The sequence below is a fragment of the Eschrichtius robustus genome, chromosome 3, assembly GCF_028021215.1.
Source record: "Eschrichtius robustus isolate mEscRob2 chromosome 3, mEscRob2.pri, whole genome shotgun sequence".
In the NCBI taxonomy this organism is placed as follows: Eukaryota; Metazoa; Chordata; class Mammalia; order Artiodactyla; family Eschrichtiidae; genus Eschrichtius; species Eschrichtius robustus.
This window is the reverse complement of record NC_090826.1, coordinates 52,629,734-52,655,655: the sequence shown is the minus strand read 5'-3', so window position 1 is coordinate 52,655,655 and position 25,922 is coordinate 52,629,734. Positions and strand designations below refer to the sequence as shown.

The 25,922-nt window shown below is 39.9% G+C and overlaps 1 protein-coding gene across 3 annotated transcripts in view; it reads right to left on the bottom strand.

Moving 5' to 3' along the window:
• NFIA (nuclear factor I A) overlaps nt 1-25,922 on the bottom strand; it is a 372,641-nt gene that overhangs the window by 105,521 nt on the left and 241,198 nt on the right. For all 3 annotated transcript variants that reach the window (XM_068539995.1, XM_068539996.1, XM_068539994.1), the window contains exons 5-6: nt 15,265-15,382; nt 9,132-9,259 (exon numbers count right to left, since the gene is read on the bottom strand). In XM_068539995.1, coding sequence (XP_068396096.1) covers nt 9,132-9,259; nt 15,265-15,382 — 246 coding nt within the window. The remainder of the gene's footprint in view (nt 1-9,131; nt 9,260-15,264; nt 15,383-25,922) is intronic.

The following is a 25,922-nucleotide window of genomic DNA, read 5'->3' as shown; positions in this document are numbered from 1 at the left end:
AAAAATATAAATTTTTTTCTTAGAGAACCCCCCTACAAATATACACTTTCTCTCTCTCTCTCTCTCTCTCTCTCTCTCTTTCTCTCTCTCTCTATATATACACACATATATATGTATAGTATATACACAGTATATTATATGTACATATATGCTATATACATATAGTATAATATGTAGTATTATTACCATATATATATATATATATATATATATATATCTTCTCCCAAAAAGGATTTAGCCATTAAATTTTAGTTATTTAATGCCCACAAAGGATATAGGTATTCAGATGTTAAAATTTACGGTCAGTTGAATCATAACGTGCAGAGAAGAACAGAATTACTCTGAATAAAAGAGTCACTAGGTCAAGGTACTCTATATTCAACGTACTCCCACTGCCCCCAGATATGCCCCAAAGGAATCTACCTTGACAGGACAGGCTTATGGTGGAGGAGCTTCAGGTACATTGACACAACGAAGCACCTCAGTCTGTAGAAAACCACGTCAGTATGACCCTCAAGCACAATGTCCCAAACTTATATATTTTGATTCTGATTTTCACAGAAGCAGGTAAACTGGCCAGGACTTTAATGGGCCTTTTAAAAAGGGTTCAAGGAACATTTAGATCTGTAAATTTTTTAATAGCACATAAGCTTCTCATTGGCACTATCCTGAGGTCATGCTGATGATGCATTTGGCAGCCTAGGTGGTCAGCATGTTCATTTAGGCCTGGGTGTATTTCTTAGTCGCCTTCAGTAAACTGGCATGAAGGTCAGTGTGGAGTGAAGCTGATGCGTGGCCTTTGTAGAAGACCCACCACACCTTGATTGCTGTGTTGATAACACTTAGAAAATGGCAGCGCCAGAGGCTAATTCCCCATCCTTGCGCCTCCCATGTCACCACATAATGATCTTCTTTTTTTTCTTTGAAATAAGCTTTATTTTTTTTAAAACTCTAGATTTACAGAAAAAAATGTGACAACAGTACACAGAGTTCTCGCATACCCACACCCAGTTTCCCCTGCTACAGACACTTTACATTACTATGGTATGTTTATTGCAATCAGTGAATCAATATGGATACATTATTGTAAGTTCACACCTGATTCCCATCTTTTCAGTTTTTACCCACTGTCCTTTTCCTGTTCCAGGATCCCATCCAGCACCGCACACTACATTTTGGGGTCATGCCTCTTTGGCCTCTCGCGGCTGTGGTAGTTAGTCAGACGTTCCTTATATTTGATGACCTTGACAGTTTGCAGAGTAGAGGTCAAATATATTGTACAGTGAGTCTCAACTAGTATTTGTCTGATGTCCTTCTCATGGTTAGTCTGGGGTTATACTTTTTTTTTTCTTTAATACAGCAGGTTCTTATTAGTTATCTATTTTATACATATTAGTGTATACATGTCAATCCCGATCTCCCAGTTCATCCCACTACCACCCCCGCACCGCTTTCCCCCCTTGGTGTCCCTACGTTTGTCCTCTATGTCTGTGTCTCTATTTCTGCCTTGCAAACTGGTTCTTCTATACCATTTTTCTAGATTCCACATATATGCGTTAATATACGATATTTGTTTTTCTCTTTCTGACTTACTTCACTCTGTATGACAGTCTCTAGGTCCATCCACATCTCTAAAAATGACCCAATTTCGTTCCTTTTTATGGCTGAGTAATATTCCATTGTATATATATACCACTTCTTCTTTATCCACTCATCTGTCGATGGGCATTTAGGTTGGTTCTATGACCTGGCTATTGCTGTAAATATTGCTGCAATGAACATTGGGGTGCATGTGTCTTTTTGAATTATGGTTTTCTCTGGGTATATGCCCAGTAGTGGGATTGCTGGGTCATATGGTAATTCTATTTTTAGTTTTTTAAGGAACCTCCATACTGTTCTCCATAGTGGCTGTATCGATTTACATTCCCACCAACAGTGCAAGAGGGTTCCCTTTTCTCCACACCCTCTCCAGCATTTGTTGTCCGTAGATTTTCTGATGATGCCCATTCTAACCGGTATGAGGTGAGACCTCACTATAGTTTTCTTTTTTTTTTAATTAATTAATTTTATTTTTAATTTTGGCTGTGTTGGGTCTTCGTTGTTGTGCACGGGGTTTCTCTAGCTGTGGTGAGCGGGGGCTACTCTTCATTGCAGTGCGTGGGCTTCTCATTGCAGTGGCTTCTCTTGTTGCAGAGCACAGGTCCTAGGCATGCAGGCTCAGTAATTGTGGCACATGGGCTTAGCTGCTCCCCAGCATGTGGGATCTTCCTGGACCAGGGCTTGAACCCGTGTCCCCTGCATTGGCAGGCAAATTCTTAACAGCTGTGCCACCAGCGAAGCCCCCTCACTGTAGTCTTGACTGTATTTCTCTAATAATTCATGATGTTGAGCAGCTTTTCATGTGTCTTTTGGCCATCTGTATGTCTTCTTTGGAGAAATTTCTATTTAGGTCATCTGCCCATTTTTTGATTGGGTTGTTTGTTTTTTTAATATTGAGTTGCATGAGCTGTTTATAGATTTTGGAGATTAATTCTTTGTCCATTGATTCATTTGCAAATATGTTCTCCCATTCTGAGGGTTGTCTTTTCATCTTGTTTATAGTTTCCTTTGCTGTGCAAAAGCTTTTTAAGCTTCATTAGGTCCCATTTGTCTATTTTTGTTTTTATTTCCGTTACTCTAGGAGGTGGGTCAAAAAAGATCTTCCTGTGATTTATGTCAAAGAGTGTTCTTCCAATGTTTTCCTCTAAGAGTTTTATAGTCTCTGGTCTTACATTAGGGTCTTTAATCCATTTTGAGTTTATTTTTGTGTATGGTGTTAGGGAGTGTTCTAATTTCATTCTTTTACATGTAGCTGTTCAGTTTTCCCAGCACCACTTACTGAAGAGACTGTCTTTTCTCCATTGTATATCCTTGCCTCCTTTGTCATAGACTACTTGACCATATGTGCGTGGGTTTATCTCTGGGTTTTCTATCCTGTTCCATTGATCTATATTTCTGTTTTTGTGCCAGTACCATATTGCCTTGATTACTGTAGCTTTGTACTATAGTCTGAAGTCAGGGATTTTGATTCCTCCAGCTCCATTTTTTTCCCCTCAAGATTGCTTTGGCTATTCGGGGTCCTCTGTATCTCCATACAAATTTTAAGATTTTTTGTTCTAGTTCTGTAAAAATGCCATTGGTAATTTGATAGGGATTGCACTGAATCTGTAGATTGCTTTGGGTAGTATAGTCATTTTCACAATATTGATTCTTCCAATCCAATAACATGGTATATCTCTCTCTCTGTTCGTGTCATCTTTGATTTCTTTCATCAGTGTCCTATAGTTTTCTGAGCACAGGTCTTTTACCTCCTTAGGTAGGTTTATTCCTAGGTATTTTATTCTTTTTGTTGCAATGGTGAATGGGATTGTTTCCTTAATTTCTCTTTCTGACCTTTTGTTGTTAGTGTATAGGAATGCAAGAGATTTCTGTGCATTAATTTTGTATCCTGCAACTTTAAAAAATTCATTGATTAGCTCTAGTAGTTTTCTAGTAGTGAATGGGATTGTTTCCTTAATTTCTCTTTCTGACCTTTTGTTGTTAGTGTATAGGAATGCAAGAGATTTCTGTGCATTAATTTTGTATCCTGCAACTTTAAAAAATTCATTGATTAGCTCTAGTAGTTTTCTGGTGGCGTCTTTAGGATTCTCTATGTATAGTACCATGTCATCTGCAACAGTGACAGTGTTACTTCTTCTTTTCCAATTTGTATTCCTTTTATTTCTTTTTCGTCTCTGATTGCCGTGGCTAGGACTTCCAAAACTGTGTTGAATAATAGTGGTGAGAGTGGACATCTTGTCTTGTCCCTGATCTTAGAGGAAATGCTTTCAGTTTTTCACCATTGAGAATGATGTTTGCTGTGGGTTTCTCATATATGGCCTTTACTATGTTGAGGTAGGTTCCCACTACGCCCACTTTCTGGAGAGTTTTTATCATAAATGGGTGTTGAATTTTGTCAAAAGCTTTTTCTGCATCTATTGAGATGATCATATCGTTTTTATTCTTCAATTTATTAATATGGTGTGTCACATTGATTGATTTGCATATACTGAAGAATCCTTGCATCCCTGGGATAAATCCCACTGGATCATGGTGTATGATCCTTTTAATATGTTGTTGGATTCTGTTTGCTAGTATTTGGTTAGGAGTTTTTGCATCTATATTCATCAGTCATATTGATCGGTAATTTACTTTTTTTTATAGTATCTTTGTTTGGTTTTGGTATCAGGGTGATGGTGGCCTCATGGAATGAGCTTGGGAGTTTTCTTTCCTCTGCAATTTTTTGGAAGAGTTTGAGAAGGATGCGTGTTAGCTCTACTCTAAATGTTTGATAGAATTCACCTGTGAAGCCATCCGGTCCTGCACTTTTGTGTGTTGGAAGATTTTTAATCACAGTTTCAATTTCATCACTTATGATTGGTCTGTTCATATTTTCTATTTCTTCCTGTTTCAGTCTTGGAAGGTTATAACTTTCTAAGAATTTGTCCATTTCTTCCAGGTTGTCCATTTTATTGGCATAGAGTTGCTTGTAGTAGTCTCTTAGGATGCCTTGTATTTCTGTGGTGTCTGTTGCAGCTTCTCCTTTTTCATTTCTAATTTTACTGATTTGAGTTCTCTCCCTCTTTTTCTTGATAAGTCTGGCTAATGGCTTATCAACTTTGTTTATCTTCTCAAAGAACCAGCTTTTAGTTTTATTGACCTTTGCTATTGTTTTTGTTTGTTTGTTTCTCTTTCATTTATTTCTGCTCTGATCTTTATGATTTCTTTCCTTCTACTAACTTTGGGTTTTGTTTGTTCTTCTTTCTCTAGTTCCTTTAGGTGTAAGGTTAGATTGTTTATTTGAGATTTTTCTTGTTTCTTGAGGTAGGCTTGTATTGCTATAAACTTCCCTCTTAGAACTGCTTTTGCTGCATCCCATAGGTTTTGGATCATCGTGTTTTCATTGTCATTTGTCTCTAGGTATTTTTTTATTTCCTCTTCGATTTCTTCAGTGATCTCTTGGTTGTTTAGTAACATAGTGTTTAGCCTCCATGTGTTTGTGTTTTTTACATTTTTTCCCCTGTAATTTATTTTTGATCTCACAGCATTGTGGTCAGAAAAGATGCTTGATATGATTTCAATTTCCTTAAATTCACCGAGGCTTGATTTGTGACCCAAGATGTGATCTATCCTGGAGAATGTTCCGTGTGCACTAGAGAAGAAAGTGTAATGAGCTGTTTTTGGATGGAATGTCCTATAAATATCAATTAAATCTATCTTGTCTACTGTGTCATTTAAAGCTTTTGCTTGCTTATTAATTTTCTGTCTCGATGATCTGCCCATTGGCGTAAGTGAGGTGTTAAAGTCCCCCACTATTATTGTGTTACTGTCGATTTCCTCTGTTACAGCTGTTAGCATTTGCCTTATATATTGAGGTGCTCCTATGTTGGGTGCATATATATTTATAATTGTTATATCTTCTTCTTGGATTGATCCCTTGATCATTATGTAGCATCCTTCCTTGTCTCTTGTAACATTCTTTATTTTAAAATCTATTTTACCTGCTATGAGTATCGCTACTTCAGCTTTCTTTTGATTTCCATTTGCATGGAGTATCTTTTTCCATCCCCTCACTTTCAGTCTGTATGTGTCCCTAGGTCTGAAGTGGGTCTCTTGTAGACAGCATATATATGGATCTTGTTTTTGTATCCATTCAGTGAGCATGTGTCTTTTTGTTGGAGCATTTAATCCATTCACATTTAAGGTAATTATCAATATGTATTTTCCTATTACCATTTTCTTAATTGTTTTGAATTTGTTTTTGTAGATCCTTTTCTTCTCTTGTGTTCCCACTGAGAAGTTCCTTTAGCATTTGTTGTAGAGCTGGTTTGGTGGTGCTGAATTCTCTTAGCTTTTGCTTGTCTGTAAAGCTTTTGATTTCTCTGTCAAATCTGAATGAGATCCTTGCCGGGTAGAGTAATCTTGGTTGTAGGTTCTTCCCTTTCATGACTTTAAATATATGGTGCCACTCCCTTCTGGCTTGCAGAGTTTCTGCTGAGAAATCAGCTGTTAACCTTATGGGAGTTCCCTTGTATGTTGTTTGTCACTTTTTCCTTGTTGCTTTTAATAATTTTTCTTTGTCTTTAATTTTTGTCAGTTTGATTACTACACGTCTCGGCATGTTTATCCTTGGGTTTATCCTGCCTGGGACTCTCTGTGCTTCCTGGACTTGGGTGGCTATTTCCTTTCCCATGTTAGGGAATTTTCAGTGATAATCTCTTCAAATATTTTCTCGGGTCCTTTCTCTCTCTCTTCTTTTGGGACCCGTATAATGCAAATGTTGGTGTGTTTAATGTTTTCCCAGAGGTCTCTTAGGCTGTGTTCACTTCTTTTCACTCTTTTCTCTTTATTCTGTTCTGCGGCAGTGAATTCCACCATTCTGTCTTTCAGGTCACTTATCCTTTCTTCTGCCTCAGTTATTCTATTGATTCCTTCCAGTGTATTTTTCATTTCAGTTATTGTATTGTTCATCTCTGTTTGTTTGTTCTTTAATTCTTCTAGGTATTTGTTCCTTAATTCTTCTAGGTCTTTGTTAAACATTTCTTGCATCTTCTCGATCTTTGCTTCCATTCTTTTTCCAAGGTCCTGGATCACCTTCACTATCATTATTCTGAATTCTTTTTCTGGAAGGTTGCCTATCTCCACTTCATTTAATTGTTTTTCTGGAGTCTTATATTGTTCCTTTATCTGGTACATAGCCCTCTCCCTTTTCATTTTGTCTGTCTTTCTGTGAATGTGGTTTTTGTTCCACAGGCTGCAGGACTGTAGTTCTTCTTGCTTCTGCTGTCTGCCCTCTGATGGATGAGGCTATCTAAGAGGCTTGTGCAAGCTTCCTGATGGGAGGGGCTGGTGGTGGGTAGAGCTGGGTGTTGCTCCTGTGGGCAGAGCTCAGTAAAACTTTAATCCACTTGACTGTTGATGGGTGGGGCTGGGTTCCCTCCTTGTTGGTTGTTTGGCCTGAGGCAACCCAATACTGGAGCCTACCTGGGCTCTTTGGTGGGGCCAATGACAGGCTCTGTGAGGGCTCACACCAAGGAGTATTTCCCAGAACTTCTGCTGCCAATGTCCTTGTCCCCACAGTGAGCCACCTCCACCTCCTGCCTCTGCATCAGGAGACCCTCCAACATTAGCAGGTAGGTCTGGTTCAGTCTCCTATGGGGTCACTGCTCCTTCTCCCTGGGTCCTGATGCCACACTACTTTGTGTGTGCCCTCCAAGAGTGGAGTCTCTGTTTCCCCCAGTCCTGTCAAAGTCCTGCAGTCAAATCCCGCTGACGTGGGGCTCAGAACCTTTACTCCAGTGGGTGCACTTCTGTGGCATAATTGTTCTCCAGTTTGTGAGTCACCCACCCAGCAGTTATGGGATTTGATTTTATTGTGATTGCGCCCCTCCGACCATCTCACTGCAGCTTCTCCTTTGTCTTTGGATGTGGGGTATCTTTTTTGGTGAGTTCCAGTGTCTTCCTGTTCATGATTGTTCAGCAGTTTGTTGTGAATATGGTGCTCTCACAAGAGGGAGTGAGCGCACGTTCTTCTACTCCGCCATCTTGAACCAATCTCCCCTAAAGATCTTCTTATGTGTCTCTTCCCCACCCCCACTGTGAATTCCTCGAAAGCAGGAGCCATAGCCTTCCCATTCATCCTTGAGTTCCCAGAACCAGGCATAGTTCCTCATCACGAGAAAAGTTCCCAGTGAAGGTGTGAGTGAATGAATGAATGAGCTGGGTGAAACGATTAGGTAGAAGTAAGGCAAAGTGAAGTTTTTGCATTTTAGTAAAGTGAACAAGATAAAGGACTTAGACAGTGGGGCCTGAGGTTTTGTTTTGTTTTTAATTATCATATAGCAAAACTGCCTGGGGGTTCAGGAGTGGAAGGCATACTTTTCTATGAATGTTAACACATGTATAGATTCCTGTCCATCACCACCACAAACAGGATACAGAACAGTTCCATCATCCCCCAAATCTCCCTTGTGCTATTTCCTTTATAGTCACACCCTCTGAGGATTCTCTTTTGATATGTTAGAGAGGAGAGAAAAGAGTTAAGATTTGAAGATGAAGGGGTTCAGAGATTTTTCTTGGCGCTTGTCTGTTTTTGCAGGGAATTACTCTGAGGCACGGGTTGGGGAAATTTTTTCAAACTTACTGTGCTAGGTGTGATTCATAGACAGGTTATGTATATTACCTCATTTAATTCTCAAGAGCACTGACATAGCTATTATTATTGACAGATTATAAAAATGGGGACAATTAGTTTCAGAGAGGTTAGGTAATTTGCCCATAATCACACAGCCAGCAGGAGCTGGAGTCAGGATTATACTCTGCCTGTCTTTTTCCAAAGCCCACTCTATTCTCTATAGCATTTGACTTTGCATATCGAGGAAGCCACTGGAGAAGATTTCCCCTTGCCCATGTGGAGGTTAGACACTGAGAAAAGTTTCAAAAAGCTTCTGCTATCAGAATTAGTCACATTACTCAAGACTCCAGAGCCAAGACTAAACTACCCCAGGAGGTTAAACTAGCGGTCATCATTTGCTTAGTCCACGAAAGAGGGACATAAAGATAGCTGTTCCTTCTAAATAGAAAAAGAATCATGATGAAATCCAGTAACAGGAAAACATATTTAAAAGTCTCCTCATTTTATAAAGATCCAAGTACAAGCTATCACACAGGGAACCCATTCTACCTTTCTAATGTTATCAACGCAGTTGAAAAAGTTGATAGATTTTTATTTTGATTATTAAAAGATAAAACCAGACCCAAAAGGCAATTAGTATAAAATGAAAGCAAAGGCAAATGGAACGCTGGATTGCAGTGTAGGTGAAAAGATGTAAGAGTAGAACACCCTACACACCATTCTCAGTCTTTCATCTCAGTTAAATGGCATCCTTGCACTACCACCCTTTCATAAAAGCAGCAGTCAGGTACAAACACGTGTTCACGTGGAAAAAGTCCACTGCTCTGAGCTTGCTGCGTTCCCTTTTTGCCTGGCGTGGGCTCCCACGCATCTTGGATTTTACAGGGGCGGCTGCAAGCCCACTGCCCAGACCGCTTACCTGGCTCCACTTCATGCCACCCGCTGGACTGACTTCCGCTCCCCGGGGAGCGCCCTTGGCCTGTGTAAAATGGCTCTTCACCAGGACTGTCCATTTCATCCTCCACAGACTTGAGGCGCTTTGTGGAGCTGAAATAACAAACGGGTACATGTTTAAAAGTCATCCAAAGCACCTTTCTCCTGGACATGGCATCTCTGGTGGAAAGAAAGCCAAGGGAGGAAGCAGTTGGGCAACTCAGTGTAGTTCATGGGCTCTCTTTAGGCTCCTGTTCAGTTTAGTGAGTCACTGGATGTGGAACAAAGTCTTGGGTCTGTGTTGTTCCAAGTGTCTGGGTTTGATTTTTATTGTCACTTGAGTTTCTGCTGCCCCCCACCTCCGGTTCCTTTTTCCTTTGAGGAACGGGTGGCTGGCTCCCGCTCCTGTCTCCACCTGGAAGAGTCAGTAGTTAAGCTCACATTTGCATCTCCTAGAGCAGTGGCTGGGGCGTAGCCATCAGCAATGTCCCTAGACATCAATTCAATCCCTTCTGGCACCCCAGAAAGGAGAAAAATCAGGGCGCATGACCCTTGAAGAAAAGCTCAGATTGCTGTTTGGTTTTTTGCCATGTTTTCTCATCTTCCATTTAGATCTGTTCATTTAAAAAATACTTATTGCACAGGGACAGCAGTCCAGGTACTGATCTAGGCACTAGAGATAAAACAGTGAACAAACAAGATAAAAATAGAAGGAAGGAGTACACTTCCTTGTGTGAATAAGGGACATGGAAAAAAGAGTGACCCAGTGACTTTTATGCGCTTTCTCTACAACAAAATTACCAAAATAAAATTCTATGCCATCAGGGTGGGGATTTTTTAGTTTTGCATAGGTATGGTTGGGACATTTCCAGAATATATTCCATTTTCTACCAGTTAAAGGACTGAATTTCTTTTCCTCCCAATTTGAGACTTCAGGAGTCAAAAGGTAGTGAAATGCTACATGTTGCTAATGTTGTTCTCATTGTGTTAACTGATTATGTCACTAACATACCAGAATTGGTAGATTTCATACCTGGTGCAAGTGCTTGTTGGGAAATCTCTTCCTCCTGTGTCAGGGTACAGAATCTTCAATATGTGTTCATTCATCAAACACTTACTGTGCACCTCCTGCATGCCAGGTGCTGTGCTAAATGTTGCTATATTGAAATAAATCAGACATAACCCGTCTCCATGGGGTTTAAAATCTCATGGATGAAGACAGAGAGGTAAACAAAATTGTGCAAAGAGAAATACAGGTATGATGATGGAACCACACAGAGGTTACAGTGGGTTCTTTGAAGGAGGAAGGAAAAGTGATACACAGGGAAGGTCGGGAAAGGCTTCCCATAGGAGATAGTTCCTGAACTGTCTGTAAGAGAGTGTCAGGAGATGGGGCAGAAAGAAGGACAGGGCAGAGACAGGCTGTTATTCAGCTGATGCACCCCTCAGGCGGCCATTCTGGATTTTAAAATACTGAAATGCTTCTTTACCAGTTGGCAAAGTGCCATTGTCCCATGCCCCATACATTTCCCCCAACCTTGTCATCCCATCTTTGTGCCAGAAAAGACTCATGATCCCAAACCTAAAGGGTTAAGGTTTGGCACATCAGGGGGGCATTCCAGGACTTCACACTGTGGCAGGGCAGGTCTGTCCTAACTGGTATGCTTGAGTCACACAGGTTATCTGCTATTTTGAACATCACTCCAGGAGGGAGGTGCCTATCAGGCACTAACAACACCATGAGCGGAGTGTGACACGTGCAGAGAACTGGCAGGTGTTTGCTATGGCTGAAGTAGCAGAAGGGGCGGAGCAAAAGAAGGGCATAGGGGTGATAGAAGATACTGTATGTCTGGACTTTATCCTATAAGCAATGGAGACTCCCTGAAAAAGTCTAAACAGGGAGTGACATCAGAGTCATCTGTTAGAAAGGTCACTCTGGTAGTTGCACAGATGATGGCTTCTGAAAAGCAAAGGGAAAAGAAGGGGATGGAACCTCCCCCAGAGAGAGAGTTAAGAGGCTACTGCAGCAACCTGAGTAAAAAAATGCAGAGGGCCCAGTTCAAGGCACAAATTTCTAGTTATTAAATTTGGCATTCCAGGATTCTTAGTCTTTAAGTTCTATTTTCATTAAAGCCAGACCACAGGAAAGCAACATATCTGTAGCATGCTAGCTTAGTACCCAAAGGAAGACCCTTTAATAGCTTATTTAATGTTCTTTGCTTGGCTTTCCTTGAAGTTCAATGCAAAAGAGCCACTCAAAGAACTTTTCTGTATTTTATGTAAAACTGCATCTAATAGAAGTCATTTATAAAAGGATATACACACAAAAATTCCTCCTAATACATAAAACCAGAAAAAATATGGTCTCTTAAAATGAATTTCTACTGTTTCCTTTTATTAGAAAATGTACATTATATAACCTAGTGTTTCCCCTTCTTGCCTTGGCAACCAGGAATTTCAGGGCTAAACGCAAGGCATAATTCTGGGTTCACGTTCCTGATATAATAATCTCTCCTATCTTTCCATATGGTTTCTGTCCTCTCTATATTTAATACTATCTGTTGTGTTTTTAAATTGAAAGCCGCTTGAAATAATTTTGGAAGTTGGAAGAATACAAATTGGAACCAAAATAAATATTTTCCTTATGTTCCTTGGCAAATAAAAGGTAAGACATGCATATTCTGATAAAACTGTGAGATCTGTGGGGAAGGAGACTATCAGGTTTTTTGTTTTTAGGCTGTTTTTTTAAAATCTCTAGTGCCTATCACTGTATCTGACTAATAACAGATGCTCAAAAACTGCTGAATTGGGCTACAGATTTATTTATTTATTTATTTATTCATTTATTTTTTGGCTACAGATTTAGAAACAGTCATATGAGTACTTGTGACAAGGATTCGCCCAAGTGTCATGACTCAGTGAGATCCCACCCAAAAGGCCAACTTCACTGCCCGTCATTCTCCCATTATTAACACTTTTCTGAGTTTCTAAAGCTTTTGATTTCCTTGGTGTCGTCTAATAAAACGCAAATAATACTCATGCAGTTATTAAATCCTAAAGGAGAAAGAATCTGTAGATATTAGCTGACCCTTTAGTCTGAAAGCAAGGACTGTCAAGGGTTGATACAGGATAAATGTTTGGAAGTGGAGACACAGGTTGGAGGAGAGAACAGGATGCAGGAGGGAAGGAAATTAGAAGTGCCAGGAAGGATGAGTGGAGGGCTTCCAAGACAAAGTTTACTGACTTCACAAACTTGACAGTTGATTTATCTTGATGAAGTTCTTTGGGATCAAAAAAGTATATACTATCCCAATTTTTACACTACCCTTCTATGATTTTGCAGATGTCTACTCTGAAGGGGTACAGAACCTACAGTTAATGCTTATCAGTCTTCTTTAGTTTTTTTAAATTTAGAAATGAATCAGTCATTAAGTTTGGTTTCTTGCTCTTAACTTTCTAACACACTGATTCTACTCTCCCAGAAACACTTGAGGAACACTGGAAAGGACCAGTAAGATCTCTATATAAGAGAGAGGATAAATACTCCTCCAAGCAGTCTCCCTTGTGTGTGGAATTTGTTCTGTTCCTATCAATTCTACCTAGAAATTAAGGTAAGACTACTACCTTCATTCCAAATATTTGCTTAATTCCTACTACGTACAAAGCCTAGAAGCTTTACCCTGTCCCCACAAAACAGCAAAACACATCTTTCCTGAGTGTTCCTAGTGCCCTGAACTGACAATCTCCATTCATTTGTTAGTCTCTACCTCGAGATTGCAAAGCTCCTGTACTTGACTTTACATCCACAGTGCCTAGGGCAATATCCTTGGGACCTAATAAATGTTTGTTGCTGATTTAGAAGACTTAGACACTGTTCTCTAAGGGATTTACAGTCCAGATGGGGAAGCAGGACCTGTACATAACTCAAAGATGATAATAATAATTCAAAATAGTAAATGTCCAGGAAAAGTAGAGATGCTGGATATTCCTTTCTGGGGGCTTCCCATTCTATTGTTCCTTACTAAAAGAGTGAGCCTCATTCCTAAGAGGATTCAGTGTGAAAAGAGCATGGTTTTAAATTTCCAATAGACCCGAGTTTGAATGTAGACTCTGCCATTTACTTGGTCTGTCACCTTGGAGAAGTTACTTAACTTCTCTGAGCTCTAGGCTGACCCACTGTTAATTGGCAACACTGTCTATATTATAAAATTACTGTGAAGATTAACTCATATCAGGGATGTAAAGCACCTAATACAGTGCCTGCCACAGAGCAGGTGACCAATTAATAGTGGCACAGCATGAACAAATATTGATTGGTTGATGAACTTTTCTATATGTAAATCTGGGGCATTCTTCTGGGCACAGTTTCTCACCTGTACACAGATAATTCTGCTGAGTCTATATAGTTAAAGAATAATTTTAAAAGAATCATCTTAGGAGAGCCTAATGTGAGCAAAACAAACATATTACCAAGTTATTAACTACTGATGCTGTTTATAATTAGCACCTTATCAGGGTTAGTTATTTGCAGATTATAGGAATGACACTAGCCTTTTAAACAACATTAATAACCAGGTTTCCACACAGAGAATCACAACAAAAGGCAACAAAACAGCTGGAGAAGTTGAAAGGATATTTGGGATGTCCACGGTACATACGCAGCACACATATGAAAAACAAATAGCCCATCAACTTTTAAATTAATCACTGACCACAAGTATTTGCAAAGCTCTTTCATGTTCACTGAGTGTAGTTACACCCAATGTCTCTTCCATCAGCAAACATTCAAAATCCTCAAAATGTATTAACATCCAAATGTGTTCACAATCCCATTCTTTTATTTTAAGTGTTTTTTTTCCGATTGGAGACTTTTTTTTTCCTGAGGAGCTGATACCCCAGTGAACTGAGGGGGACATTTAAACAGCAAGAAAGATGATGGTAGAATCTGGTGGTTATATTTAAGGAATAAATGTTTCTTTAACTGTCTTCAAGGTACTGGTAATGACTAAGCTGATTTTTTTTTAAAAGTAATGATGGTTAAAATATGTAAAGTCAAGGTAAGAATGAATCTCTACCATGGAAAATTTCTATCATCTGGCCATTGTTTTAAATCCTAAAACTCTGGTACTTGCTTTAGGAGGAATATACCTTTGTCAAACGTTTTTCTGTGAAGCACACAAACATTAAAGATTGTCCTGCACCATTCTTTTCTTTGTTGTCACAGTCTAGTGCTAAAGCCAATTTGTAAAAGAATACTGTGGGTTTAATGCCTAATCCCTTTCCCTCTGGTACAGGTTATCTAGAGACAACAGGATCTTGCAAAATGCTTCATTTTGATTTTGGCTTTGTGACGTCAAGGGGATCAAGAACCCCAGAATTGTTATCTGGTTATGTTCTTTTAGCTTTGCTCTTTTAAAGGTCTCCCGGTGTAACAGTGTTTATGATCTGGCCTCACACTGCTGGGGGACTGCATTTGCTTTTACATTCTCGCACCAGGGTATCATATAGGTTGCATCTCACAGGGCAACTCGAGTAGACTGGATTTTGAGGCCTGTCAGGGCTCAGTAGGAAAAGAGCTGGGACTGATCTGTAATGTCTGTTGTGGGCATGGAGACTGGGACTGACGTCACCAGCATCAGCTTTCTGCCAAACAAGCCAAAACACACCCCCTTTTCCCTAGTCAAGCCTTGTCCTTAATTTCCTGGGAACCTGCTATGTTCATCATCCATCCTTCCTCCATGCCTTTGCTCGTGTCTTCACCCCACCCAGAACACCATTCCTTTACTTTCCATCTCACCAACCCTGAACAATGCTTACAGTTTATAGCTGAGCACAAGTCACTCTTTTTGGATAAAGCTGTCTTTAACTATTTTCAGCCTATGCCACACAGTTTTTCACTGACTTGTGTGTGTGTGTGTCTGCGTGTATACACATATATGCATGCTGCATATGCATTTGCTTTCTCTCCCCAGTGAGACTGAAAATCCACTGGGGCTGAACCCATTTCTAGTATCTTCTACTACTACAGACACACTGCTAAGTGTCTAGCAGGCCCAGAGTTAAAATCAAGGTATGTAACTATGAATTATGGCCTCTTTATGAGCCATCAATCAAATTACCTGGTAGAGGATGTGCTGGGTAAAGACCTCCTCATGGCTCCTGGACTCATGCTGTAGTATGAAGAACTTTCTAAATCTGAGAGAGAAAAATTTGGGCCAGTTCCTGCAGCTATTGGTGCTAGAATTAAAAAAAAGAAAGAAAGAAAGAAATATCAGGTAAGTTCTGTAAATACAAGACCAATGAGAGCATATTTCAGTGTCACATTTAACACATTTTATTTTTGAATTTATATGGTAAGATCATCAAAAATAATCAGTAATGAACTCGGACCTTAAAAGAATATTGACAATAAAAATCATCTACATCAGAAGGACATATTTTTTTTATAACATACCTTTCATCTTTTCTCTTTTTGTAATGGTAAATTGTCACCAAGGTTGCAACATTCCTGGATGCTTGTAACAAAAATACCTCCACGTTTTGGTCTGAAACTTTTCTTGAATGACCAGACAAAATACTCCCTGGGCTTTTCTAACTTTGTCTGATCGTGATAGCTTCCACTCATCTGTACTTTGGAATTCGTTCTGAACTGCAAATTCATCTTTCTAGGCCACCCATTCCCAATTTCTTGCCCTGAGAAATGTGTGATTTCTCCTTACTCCGAATCACCTCAGCACCCTGCATACATCTTTACTTTACTATTTGTCCCACCTTCTCATGTAAGGCAGGGTCCTCAAACTATGGTCCCTGAGCCATAATTTTTGTGGATAAAGTTGTACTGGAATAGCCACACCCCTTCATTTACATACTGTCTCTGCTTCCACACTACAACAGCAGAGACAAGTAGCTGTGACAGAGACCATATGGTTCACACAGCAGAAAATATTTATATAGAAGAATTTGCCGACCTCTGATTTAAGGGACTGTTAAAAATAACTTTGACAACACATGATTTTCAGAGCTGACCCTTGTGGGATATGTGATTCTCTGTACTTTTTTATGTCCTGGATATCCTGTTTACAGGAGTAGCTTAATAAATATTTTCAAATGAATAAATAACATCTATCAATCTTGGAAAACAATTCTGTGTAAAATCAGTGATGTAACTATATAAGTGCAAATAATCTGTTCTTTTGAAAGATTACACAAGGTGGGAGCAATAGATGCATATATTTCTGTATTGAGGCATTAGTTTGAGAGTTTTAAGCCCATAGAAGTGGATATATAAATAAATTAAATAGAGGCTCATATCCATAAGAAGAAAGGATAATTAGGAAAATCATGAACCAGGGACTTTCATTCTTTCAGCAAATGATTACTGAGAGTCTGCTATTGCTAAGAATTGTGCTGGGTAAGGAAGGCACTTAAATCAATGACATGGTCCCTACCCTGAAACAGCTCTAGAGAGTGAGGCTGACAGATTAATTTCCATACAGTCTGATAAGTCCTTTGCTAGAGTTATTCCTAAATTGATATGCCTGCACAGAAGTGGGTATGTAACCCAGCTGAGGGATAAGAGGTTCAAGGGAGTAAAAGGGCCTCAGTAAATGTGATGCCTGGGAAGAATGTTAAAAGGACAAGTAGGGGGCTTCCCTGGTGGCGCAGTGGTTGAGAGTCTGCCTGCCAATGCAGGGGACACGGGTTCGAGCCCTGGTCTGGGGGATCCCGCATGCCGCGGAGCAACTAGGCCCGTGAGCCACAATTACTGAGCCTGCGCGTCTGGAGCCTGTGCTCCGCAAACAAGAGAGGCCGCGATAGTGAGGGGCCCGCGCACCGCGATGAAGAGTGGCCCCCGCTTGCCGCAACTGGGGAAGGCCCTCGCACAGAAGCGAGGACCCAACACAGCCAAAAATAAATAAATAAATAAAAATTTAAAAAAAAAAAAAAAAAAGGACAAGTAGGATTTACCCAACTGAGAGGAATGGAGGCATTCTAGGCAGAGGGAACAGCATTTATAAAGGTAAGAGAACATAAAATGTGATTGGATTTCTGATAACTTGATATGATGTAGTATATAATACATGGGGAAAAGAGGGGAGATTTAAGGTCAGGTCATGAAGGGTAGGTAAATTCATGTAGGTAGGTAGGTATTTTCATGTAGGTAGGTAGGTAAATTCATGTAGATAGGTAGGTAAATTCATGTAGGTAGGTAAATTCATGTTTCTGAATTTGAGTTCAGTCGATTCCCAAGTTTATAAGCTATTAAAGGACTTATCACACTCCACTATCACTGGGGACTTTTGGGTTTATATTGCTAGTATCTAATACAATCCCTGACACCAGGAGGCAGTCAGTAAGCATTGGTCAAATGGAATTGATTGTTAGTCAAAGGAGAACCAACAAAGTATAGGAATGTTGTCATCAAATTTGCACTTATAAGCTAGACACACCACCTGTCAGGAGGGTAAGCTTGGAGTGGGGAGGGGTGGCAGTCAAAGAATATAATCAGTAAAACCGTGGAGCCCAGTGGAGTTCATTTAAATAAGAGAAGATGGGGGTGTGGTCTAAATTCAAGGGATAGAAAGGAGCCTGGTGACAGCTGTTTAGGAGTTAGAATTGAGAAAATGTATTGACTTCTTGAGTGTGGTAATAATGGAAAAGGAGCAGTATGGGATAATTCCCAGGACCGCTGCTTGGGAAACTGGGTGAATTGTGAAGCCATAATAAAACTATGGAATCAAGAAAAGGCATGAGAGGACACAGCAATTTCTAAAATAAACATTTAGTTGTTTGATTAATAGCAATGGCTAAACCTTAATCGCAACTATCGTTATATAAAAATAGTCACTGCTAAGAAACAGAAAGCTCTGAAATTCACATATACTTTCTGAAATTCAGACACATTTCTCAATGACAGGCTCTATGGAGGAAGGCCTTTACTTCAAAAATAAATGGTTAGGCTTGATAATAAGTGTAAAGGGAGTTCTAATTAATAATTTTGCTAGTCGTTCCCAAATTTGCTTTTTATATTAAATTTATTTACATAATCTCCCCTTTGAGTTCATAATATTTTATGTCTGAAATAGGCCATGAGGTGGCGAGGGGATTGCTCTAATATGGGCATGGACCACCCATTAACCCTCTTAGCAGCATGGCATACAATAGGTGCTTAATGTTTGTGCCTTCATGGAGCTTAGAGATTGGCATCTCTCGTTAACTAAAACAGAGGATAAGGCTAATCAATATCATGGGTCTGGATTTAGATTTTCTTCACAAGTTTCAAGATGCGGTTGAGGCTTCCGCCAGATGGAGCGCCGTGGAAACTGCATGACCCCACTCCCTCCCTCTTGGAAGGAAAGACAGAGCAAGATGTGAGTGAGATGGACTTGACGCCACTGAGAGAAGTCTGAGGCCCTCCACCTATTGGTGAGTATCCAGCTGCTCTTCCATTTAACACTCTATCATGTTCTACCCTGGAAAATATCTTTTACCTTGCTTATATTTTTACAATGTCAAGGGAGCCAGAACAGGTGAAGGAAGAAAACTACATGCGTGCATGTGGTGTGTCTACTTCTCAGAGAGAATAAAAAAAAAATCATTAAGCCCACGGAAATGTTCCTTAACTTGCCTGTATATTTACTTCCTGTGATCCACTTAGTACACTGTAGCTATAATCTAAAAAAGAGCATCCAAATTCTGCCTTCTTGAAAAGAGTCTTGTAAGGAAACATCACCCGGTGCTGTCTGTATGTATGTTTGGCATGAATGTCAGCTTATTGCCGTGGATTCTGATTCAGTGATACTGTGACAGCCAAAGAGAAAGCCTTATATCTGAGGGTAGAGGTCACAGTCAAAGTATCCTTGCAATGGGTTGGGTATTCTCAGCGCTTCTAATCTGAAGAACAGGAAGAGCCTTGACAAGTAACCAAGAACTCAAAAGGTGTACTTTCAGCAGGCTTTTCTGAGTACCTGGGGTCCATGTTTTGAGCAGCACTTTATTATATCTAACTTAAGCCTCAAAACAATCTTTTCAGGAAAGGTGCATTTTCTAGATGAGGAGAACTAAGCCCTGGAGTGAGGTTAAATCACTTGTCCTGGATCACAGAAAGGCAAGAAAGAGAGAGAGCCAGGATTAAAATTCAAGGATGTCTGACCTCGAAACCTGTGCTTTTCCTGCTGCACCACCCTGACTTTCATGTACAATATTGGCCTTAAACTTGAGATGATAAAAGGGTATGTAGTATCTCTGTCCCCACAGGGTTTACAACCTAGCAGAATAATAAAATAATACCTGAACATCTAATGCAAGGCTGAATGTGTTAAATCTCATAGGGAAAATGAAAAGAATGTGTTAGGAAAGTTCAAAGGAGTAATAGATCCCACTGGCTTGTGGGATCAGAAAAAGGGTTAACTCCAGGAAGGGTGGGTGCTTAAGCTGAGCCTTCAAGGATCGTTGGGATTTAAAGAGGCCCAGAAGGAGATAGGAGAGGGTTTCTAAGCAAAAGAGTACGTACCTAAGTTTGGAGGTAGGAGGTTAAGTGGGTGATCTGTGGAAACCATGACATTTTCTGAGTAGCGGGGTGATAAAATAATTGTTGAATCTGAGGAATGTTAATATAACGACAGCATACAGAATGCGCATAAGGGGACCAAGACTCCGGAGGTGGGGAAGTCAGTTGGTAGGTTGGTTCGGGAGTCCCGGCGAAAGGGAATGGAGACCTAAACTACACTGTCAAGGAAGAAAATAGAATTTTCACAACTGGTATCTGTCACCTCTTTCTGGATAGTAAGCAGGTATAAAAGACATGTTTCTAATTATACACTATGGAAGGGCATAAACGAGCAAATGATTATACTATTCTAATAAATATAAAATATCGAAAAGATGTATATAACAAAATGTGCTTCTTAGCTAACGATGGTATTACGTCCTTTTTGCAAATTAGGGAAATAAGTTGTCGAGAGGGGGTTAAATGATTTGTCAGGTGTCTGTCCAGGATGTCATGCTGGGCTTCTGAAGCTAATGACTAACTGCCTGCTGGTGTGGTGCAGAGATTATAGCCACTGCCAATCAAACGTGGGGATGTCAAGGAAGGATTGGACCAGCTACAACATTTCCTGTCTGCTCTGTATATTGTGAAACCTGATTTTTGACCATAGGCTTCATCATTCTTTAATTAACTCATACATAAGATTTTCTACCCAACTAGATTGAGTGCAATTTGAGCTCTGTAAAGATAGACATCCCAAGGCATAGAAAAAGTGCTGGTCAGGGCCTGGGAGAGATTGTTTAGAGTCCAGCTCTGCCAATAACCACGTGCAGAACTTGGTTAAGTCACTTACACTCTTTGGACCTCATAATTCTAATATTCATTATGATAAAAGTGAAAATTCATCACCACTACCACCAGCACCACCCATCACTGCTACAGCTATCACCATCACAACAACAAGGACTAACATTTACTAAGCATCACTTTTGGGCAGACACTGGCCTAAGAGCTTTAAGCACCTCATCCTGTTTAATCCTTACAACACCACTAGGAAGGATAGAGGCATGAGGAGGTTTAGTAACTTTCCTAGGTCATGAAGTCAGAGGCCTTATACCAGATGGCCTTTAATCCTACAGATCCCACAGCCTCTTTTATAGTCCCAAACAGCTGATGATCAGTAAATATACTTTGAATTAAGAAGAGTAAATAACTACCCTCCCTCTCCATTTGCACCCCCCCTCCCAAACTTTAAGCAGCGCAAAATGACACTTAGAAATCTGTAAATACACATAAATAGTGAGAACTGGCTTCTCAGCTCTCTTAAGTGGCACTGCGATTACTCCAGCCTGAAGTATTTGTGGATTTTGTTCCACCGAGTTTTCCTCCAAAGGTTAACGTTGGGGAATTGTCTCTTAAGATGTTATTCCTAAGTCATTCATCCCCCTCCCCCCGCCCTTCTTTCCTGTCATGAGTAGAATGTAGTCTTTGTGTCATTTCTTAATAAATGGTTTGCTATTAAGGAATCATTACAGTAATGTGGGCTATTGGAAGAAAGGGGTTACTTTAGTAGCCAACCCTCTTAATGACCTGCTCTTCTGTACACATTAGTAGTTGGATAAGGTTGTGGTTATTGAACTTCTGCCATCCACCAGAGACAATCTGCTCAGGCTTGCATTGCTGGAAAGAGAAGATGATGGAAAAAAAAAAAACTCTATCCAAAATTTCAAGCTACTCTGCCTGGGAGATAACAGTGTACTGAGTTCACAACTTGTTCAGTGGGAATCAGCGGGAAGCATTAACTAAATGACTAGTGCGGCCAGCCTATGGCTAATGGCACATCTTCTCTGAGAGGCTGCATTCAGTTGAATTCACCACATATTTATGGAGTACCTTTAATATGCCAGGCTCTGCTCCAGATGCTTGAGATCCATCAGTGGACGAGATATATAAAAACCCTTGCCCTCGTGGGGTTTACATTTTAAAGATTAACAGTCATAGCTGGTCGTTCCTCAAATTTGCATGGCAACTAAAGAAGATGGAATATTGGCTAATAGGTATCCCCCCAAAAAGACTATCAGGATTTAGTACTGGATTTCCAACTTGTAAAATAACTATTGAAAAAAAAAAAGAGAGGTTTATTTCTCTCTAGATTACGTACTCCAATGTACTCACTGAGACTTTGGGAACTTGTACTTTAAGACTGGGGCGGGGAAAAAAGTCCAACAACAGCACACAGTTCTATGGGCCCAGCACAATTTAGTGTTGTTTTGCATTCTAGCGGCACAGATCTTGTAAGAAAGTCCATGCCACTGGCACAAAAGGAGTGAACATGGGAAAATACTTGTTCTTCTTTTTATCAAAGGCACAGTTGTAAACGCACAATGCTATGAAAACTCAAGCAAATCTGGAATCATCGTTAAAGGGAATTAACTTGGAAAGTAATTTGTGGCAAGAAAATTCAACTCCTTTGTTATCTTCCTTTTACCGTAATATGCTTCCTGAACACTGCTTATGAGAGAGGGCTCTTAGAAAGAAAAAAGTAAGTATAGTAAAATTAACTCATTTTATCAATTTGTGCTCTCGGCCAGAGTTTCCTGACTGTGGCTTCGAAGGGCTGTAAAACTGATGAATTTGCATGGAAAAAGAAACCAGTGTAAGTAATTTGTGTAAGAGGGAACACGGGCATAGACTGCTATAATTCAGACACCCTGCAGATAGCAGACTGCTGCAGTGTGAGCAGTTATGGGTTAGAAAAATGACCACACGGCAGTCAGTCTGACTTGAATGCAAATCAATCATAAAGGTACTTTCTCTGCAGCTTCTACGCCACGGTCTTCAGCAACTCCTTTGCCAAGCAGATTTCTAGTTTGTAAACCGTGTGCTGATCTCCTTTCCCCACTCTTCCATTCTGAAAGGTCTGACCCAATGCAGGCTTGGAGTATGTTTTTCCAGAATGGAACATAAAAGAAAGGCACTGAACCAAAGCAAGGGTTTCCCTCCAGGTGAAAATGAACTTCCCTGCTATTATAAGATTGAAGCAATGTTTCATTATGAAATGTAGCATTAGGTGCCAAAAGCAGCTAACACAGAGCACTGTTTTCACACATTCACGTTTTGAGGACACAGGGTAAGGAATATGTAAATTTGTGGTAGCAAAGAAGGTAAATAGAGGAATATTTATTTCTAAAACAATATTTTCCTTTTACGAAAATAGGAACCATTCACTGATACCCTCTTCCTCCCCACTATGAGCCATGAAGATGGTTTATCTTTGATAGATAATTATTGTGAGTTCAATTTGTAAATAAAGCGTATTCAGGCACTTTATCGCCATAAAGTCCAGTCTTGGATCTCAGTAAACTTACATATCTACTCTATAAAGGAAGGAACTGTCTCCTACTTATTTCTGTATTCTCAGCACGCAGTGAAGGATGCTTCATATATTCACATGCAACAAATGTTTACTGAGTTGAACTAAAATTATATGAGCTTCTTAATGAAAAATGGTGAAGAACTAGTACTTAACGAGTATTTATTAAGAGCCAGGCAATGGGATAGGTGTTTTACCTGAATTATCTCATTTCATCCTTGCATGGGGACATGGAATATGCACTTGTATTCTTCTCATTTAGAAGTGAAAAGGGAGCTGCGAGGTTAAGTAACGTGATCAAGATCACTCAATGATTACTCATTGCAGCTAAACATGTGACAGAGCAGGGATTTGAACCCAGATATCTCTAGATACCTGCCCGAAGAAACAGAGGGGTAACCCACATTTCTAGTCTCCTTGTCTTTCCTTCATCACTGGTTACTGGGGAGATGAATTCAGTAAGATTGAAATAGAGAAATATTTATCACCTACCACTTAACTGGCAAAACAACTATCTCCTTTGTTTTTACAGGTCTTTAGAGTGGCAGGCAGTGCTTCACTGGGTGAAGGACCTGACACCTGGTCCTGCAGAGCAACCCACAGCGGGGTGAGTGACACTGACGGATCTCTTGCATTAGTGGCTTCTGCCTTTGGGACTGAAATTGATTTTCTGCATTTTAGAGTATCATCTCTTCTTAGCTTTTGGTTGAGGTCAAATGTGGTACCCGTTTAGTATATGATACAGCCTCAGCCATGGGATTAAGTCTTCTCTGACAGGGAATAGATATGATAGCCTAAGAGGTCCTTTCACCACAATGATCTATAAACCAAGGACGGGCTTCTAAACATAAGCCCCTTAACCAGGAGTGCACTGGGACTATCTGACCATTAGCAATTAGGAAACCAAACTATGTCAACAGAGTCCCATCCCAACAACCTACAAATCCAGCTGTCTGCAATACTTCTCAATATTTTCACCAAGAACTGTTTAATTTTTTCCCTCCTCCATCTATTGAAAAATTCTGGGTGCTAATATGTCCTCACACCAATCACATACTGGATTAACTCAGTTCCCAGTATTTGACCTAATATGTGGCTTTTCTGAGTGTGAACCCCCTCAGTCTCGTCCTAGACAAGCCTATAGGGTCATCAGCAACCGTCTTTGTAATCAGCAAGAGTTATAGTGAAGACAATATATTCCAGCCAAAATCTCAATAATATTTGCAGTCTTATTGTGTCAGGGTTTTGGAAAGCCCCCAAATGCCTTTTAGTTCCCCAATGTTACCTATTGGATATGAATATCTGCTCTTTAAAAATTGAGGCTTATGAGTGCATAAATGAAGATTTACTAAAAACCAATTGGCAGTAATGACCTCCAGCATACTGGAATTTTTACACCCATAATGTAAGAGAAAGCAAAATTTTCAAATACTATAGAACCAAATACTTTGAAAAACTCTGATAAAAATAACCATGGTGTGGCTGGCCACTTAAAAAGTTGTTAACGTGTCAATGTTAGACCGAGAATTTTTAAACATCTTGTTATCCATTCTATACCCTGGAAGAGAAATTCCAAGAATAATGCAGAAACATAGGCTTTGGCTGAAAACGTGAGGAATAAGAATTTTCTGCCTTCCTAAAGCAGATGAATTAGATCTAGTATTGGCATGCTCTTTTTCTATCGGAATTACTAACTCTGAAAGGGTCACTAGAATGGTCCTTGTAATAAATTGATTTTTAGAACATGAATTCTAAAATCAGTCCGTCTTAATTTATACACACACACACTCAGCACATATAGACACACATACGCATTTTTAATAAATTTGCTGATAGTGTGGTCAACTCAAGGATCAGCTCTGAGTGAAAGATCGGGGACAGAGGCTTTGTTCAATAATAATCATAGTAGTTACCATTGTTGAGCATCTACTATGTGCTAGACTCTTGACATTTTCTCACTTCATCCTTGAAACACTCCTGAAAGGTGTTTCTTTTTTTTTTTTTTTTAACATCTTTATTGGAGTATAGTTGCTCTACAGTGGTGTGTTAGTTTCTGCTTTATAACAGATTGAATCAGCCATACATATACATATATCCCCATATCTCCTCCTTCTTGCGTCTCCCTCCCACCCTCCCTATCCCATCCCTCTAGGTGGTCACAAAGCACCAAGCTGATCTCCCTGTGCTATGTGGCTGCTTCCCACTAGCTATCGATTCTGAAAGGTGTTTCTATTTCCAGCACTCAGACTTAGACCCAGCACACAATTGGTACTTAATAAATCTTTGCTGATTGAATAAATGATGGTTACCTATCAGGAGAACAGAGCTGAGAGGGGTTAAATGTTGCCCAAAGTCACTTGGTAAGGCCAGATCCCCCAATCTATTATCCTGGACTATTTTATGATACCATTATGCCATCTTGCATATAGATTTTATATAATATATTATCCAAAGAAAAAATTACCTAGAAAAGATGAGAAATAGATGAATATATGAAAAGAGATCGTGATAACAAAATAGTATGTACATCAAGGTGTTATGTGTTTTGCTTCTCCCTGAGTCAAACCTTTACCATAAAAATGTTCATAGTCTGGTAAATTTAGTAGGAGCTTCAGCTAAGAAAAGAAAACAAGAGGCCCTCTAAATCTTGCTACGAGAACTCACTGCCAGCTCTAACCAGGAAGGCTGTAGGGGTATGAGTGTAACAGAAAGGACAACACCTTCATGCACAGTATTGGCTGATGGGTCTGCTGATGTCATAAGCTTGTTCTTATCATAGCTCTAATTTCAGCCGACATGGTGGTCATAACACGGCTGCCAGAGCCCACACCAAACACAAGGTATATGCACATTTCAATTTTTAGGTAAGGGTGGGAACACCTTTTACTTTATGGGGCTCTTTCTCTAGTGGGTGA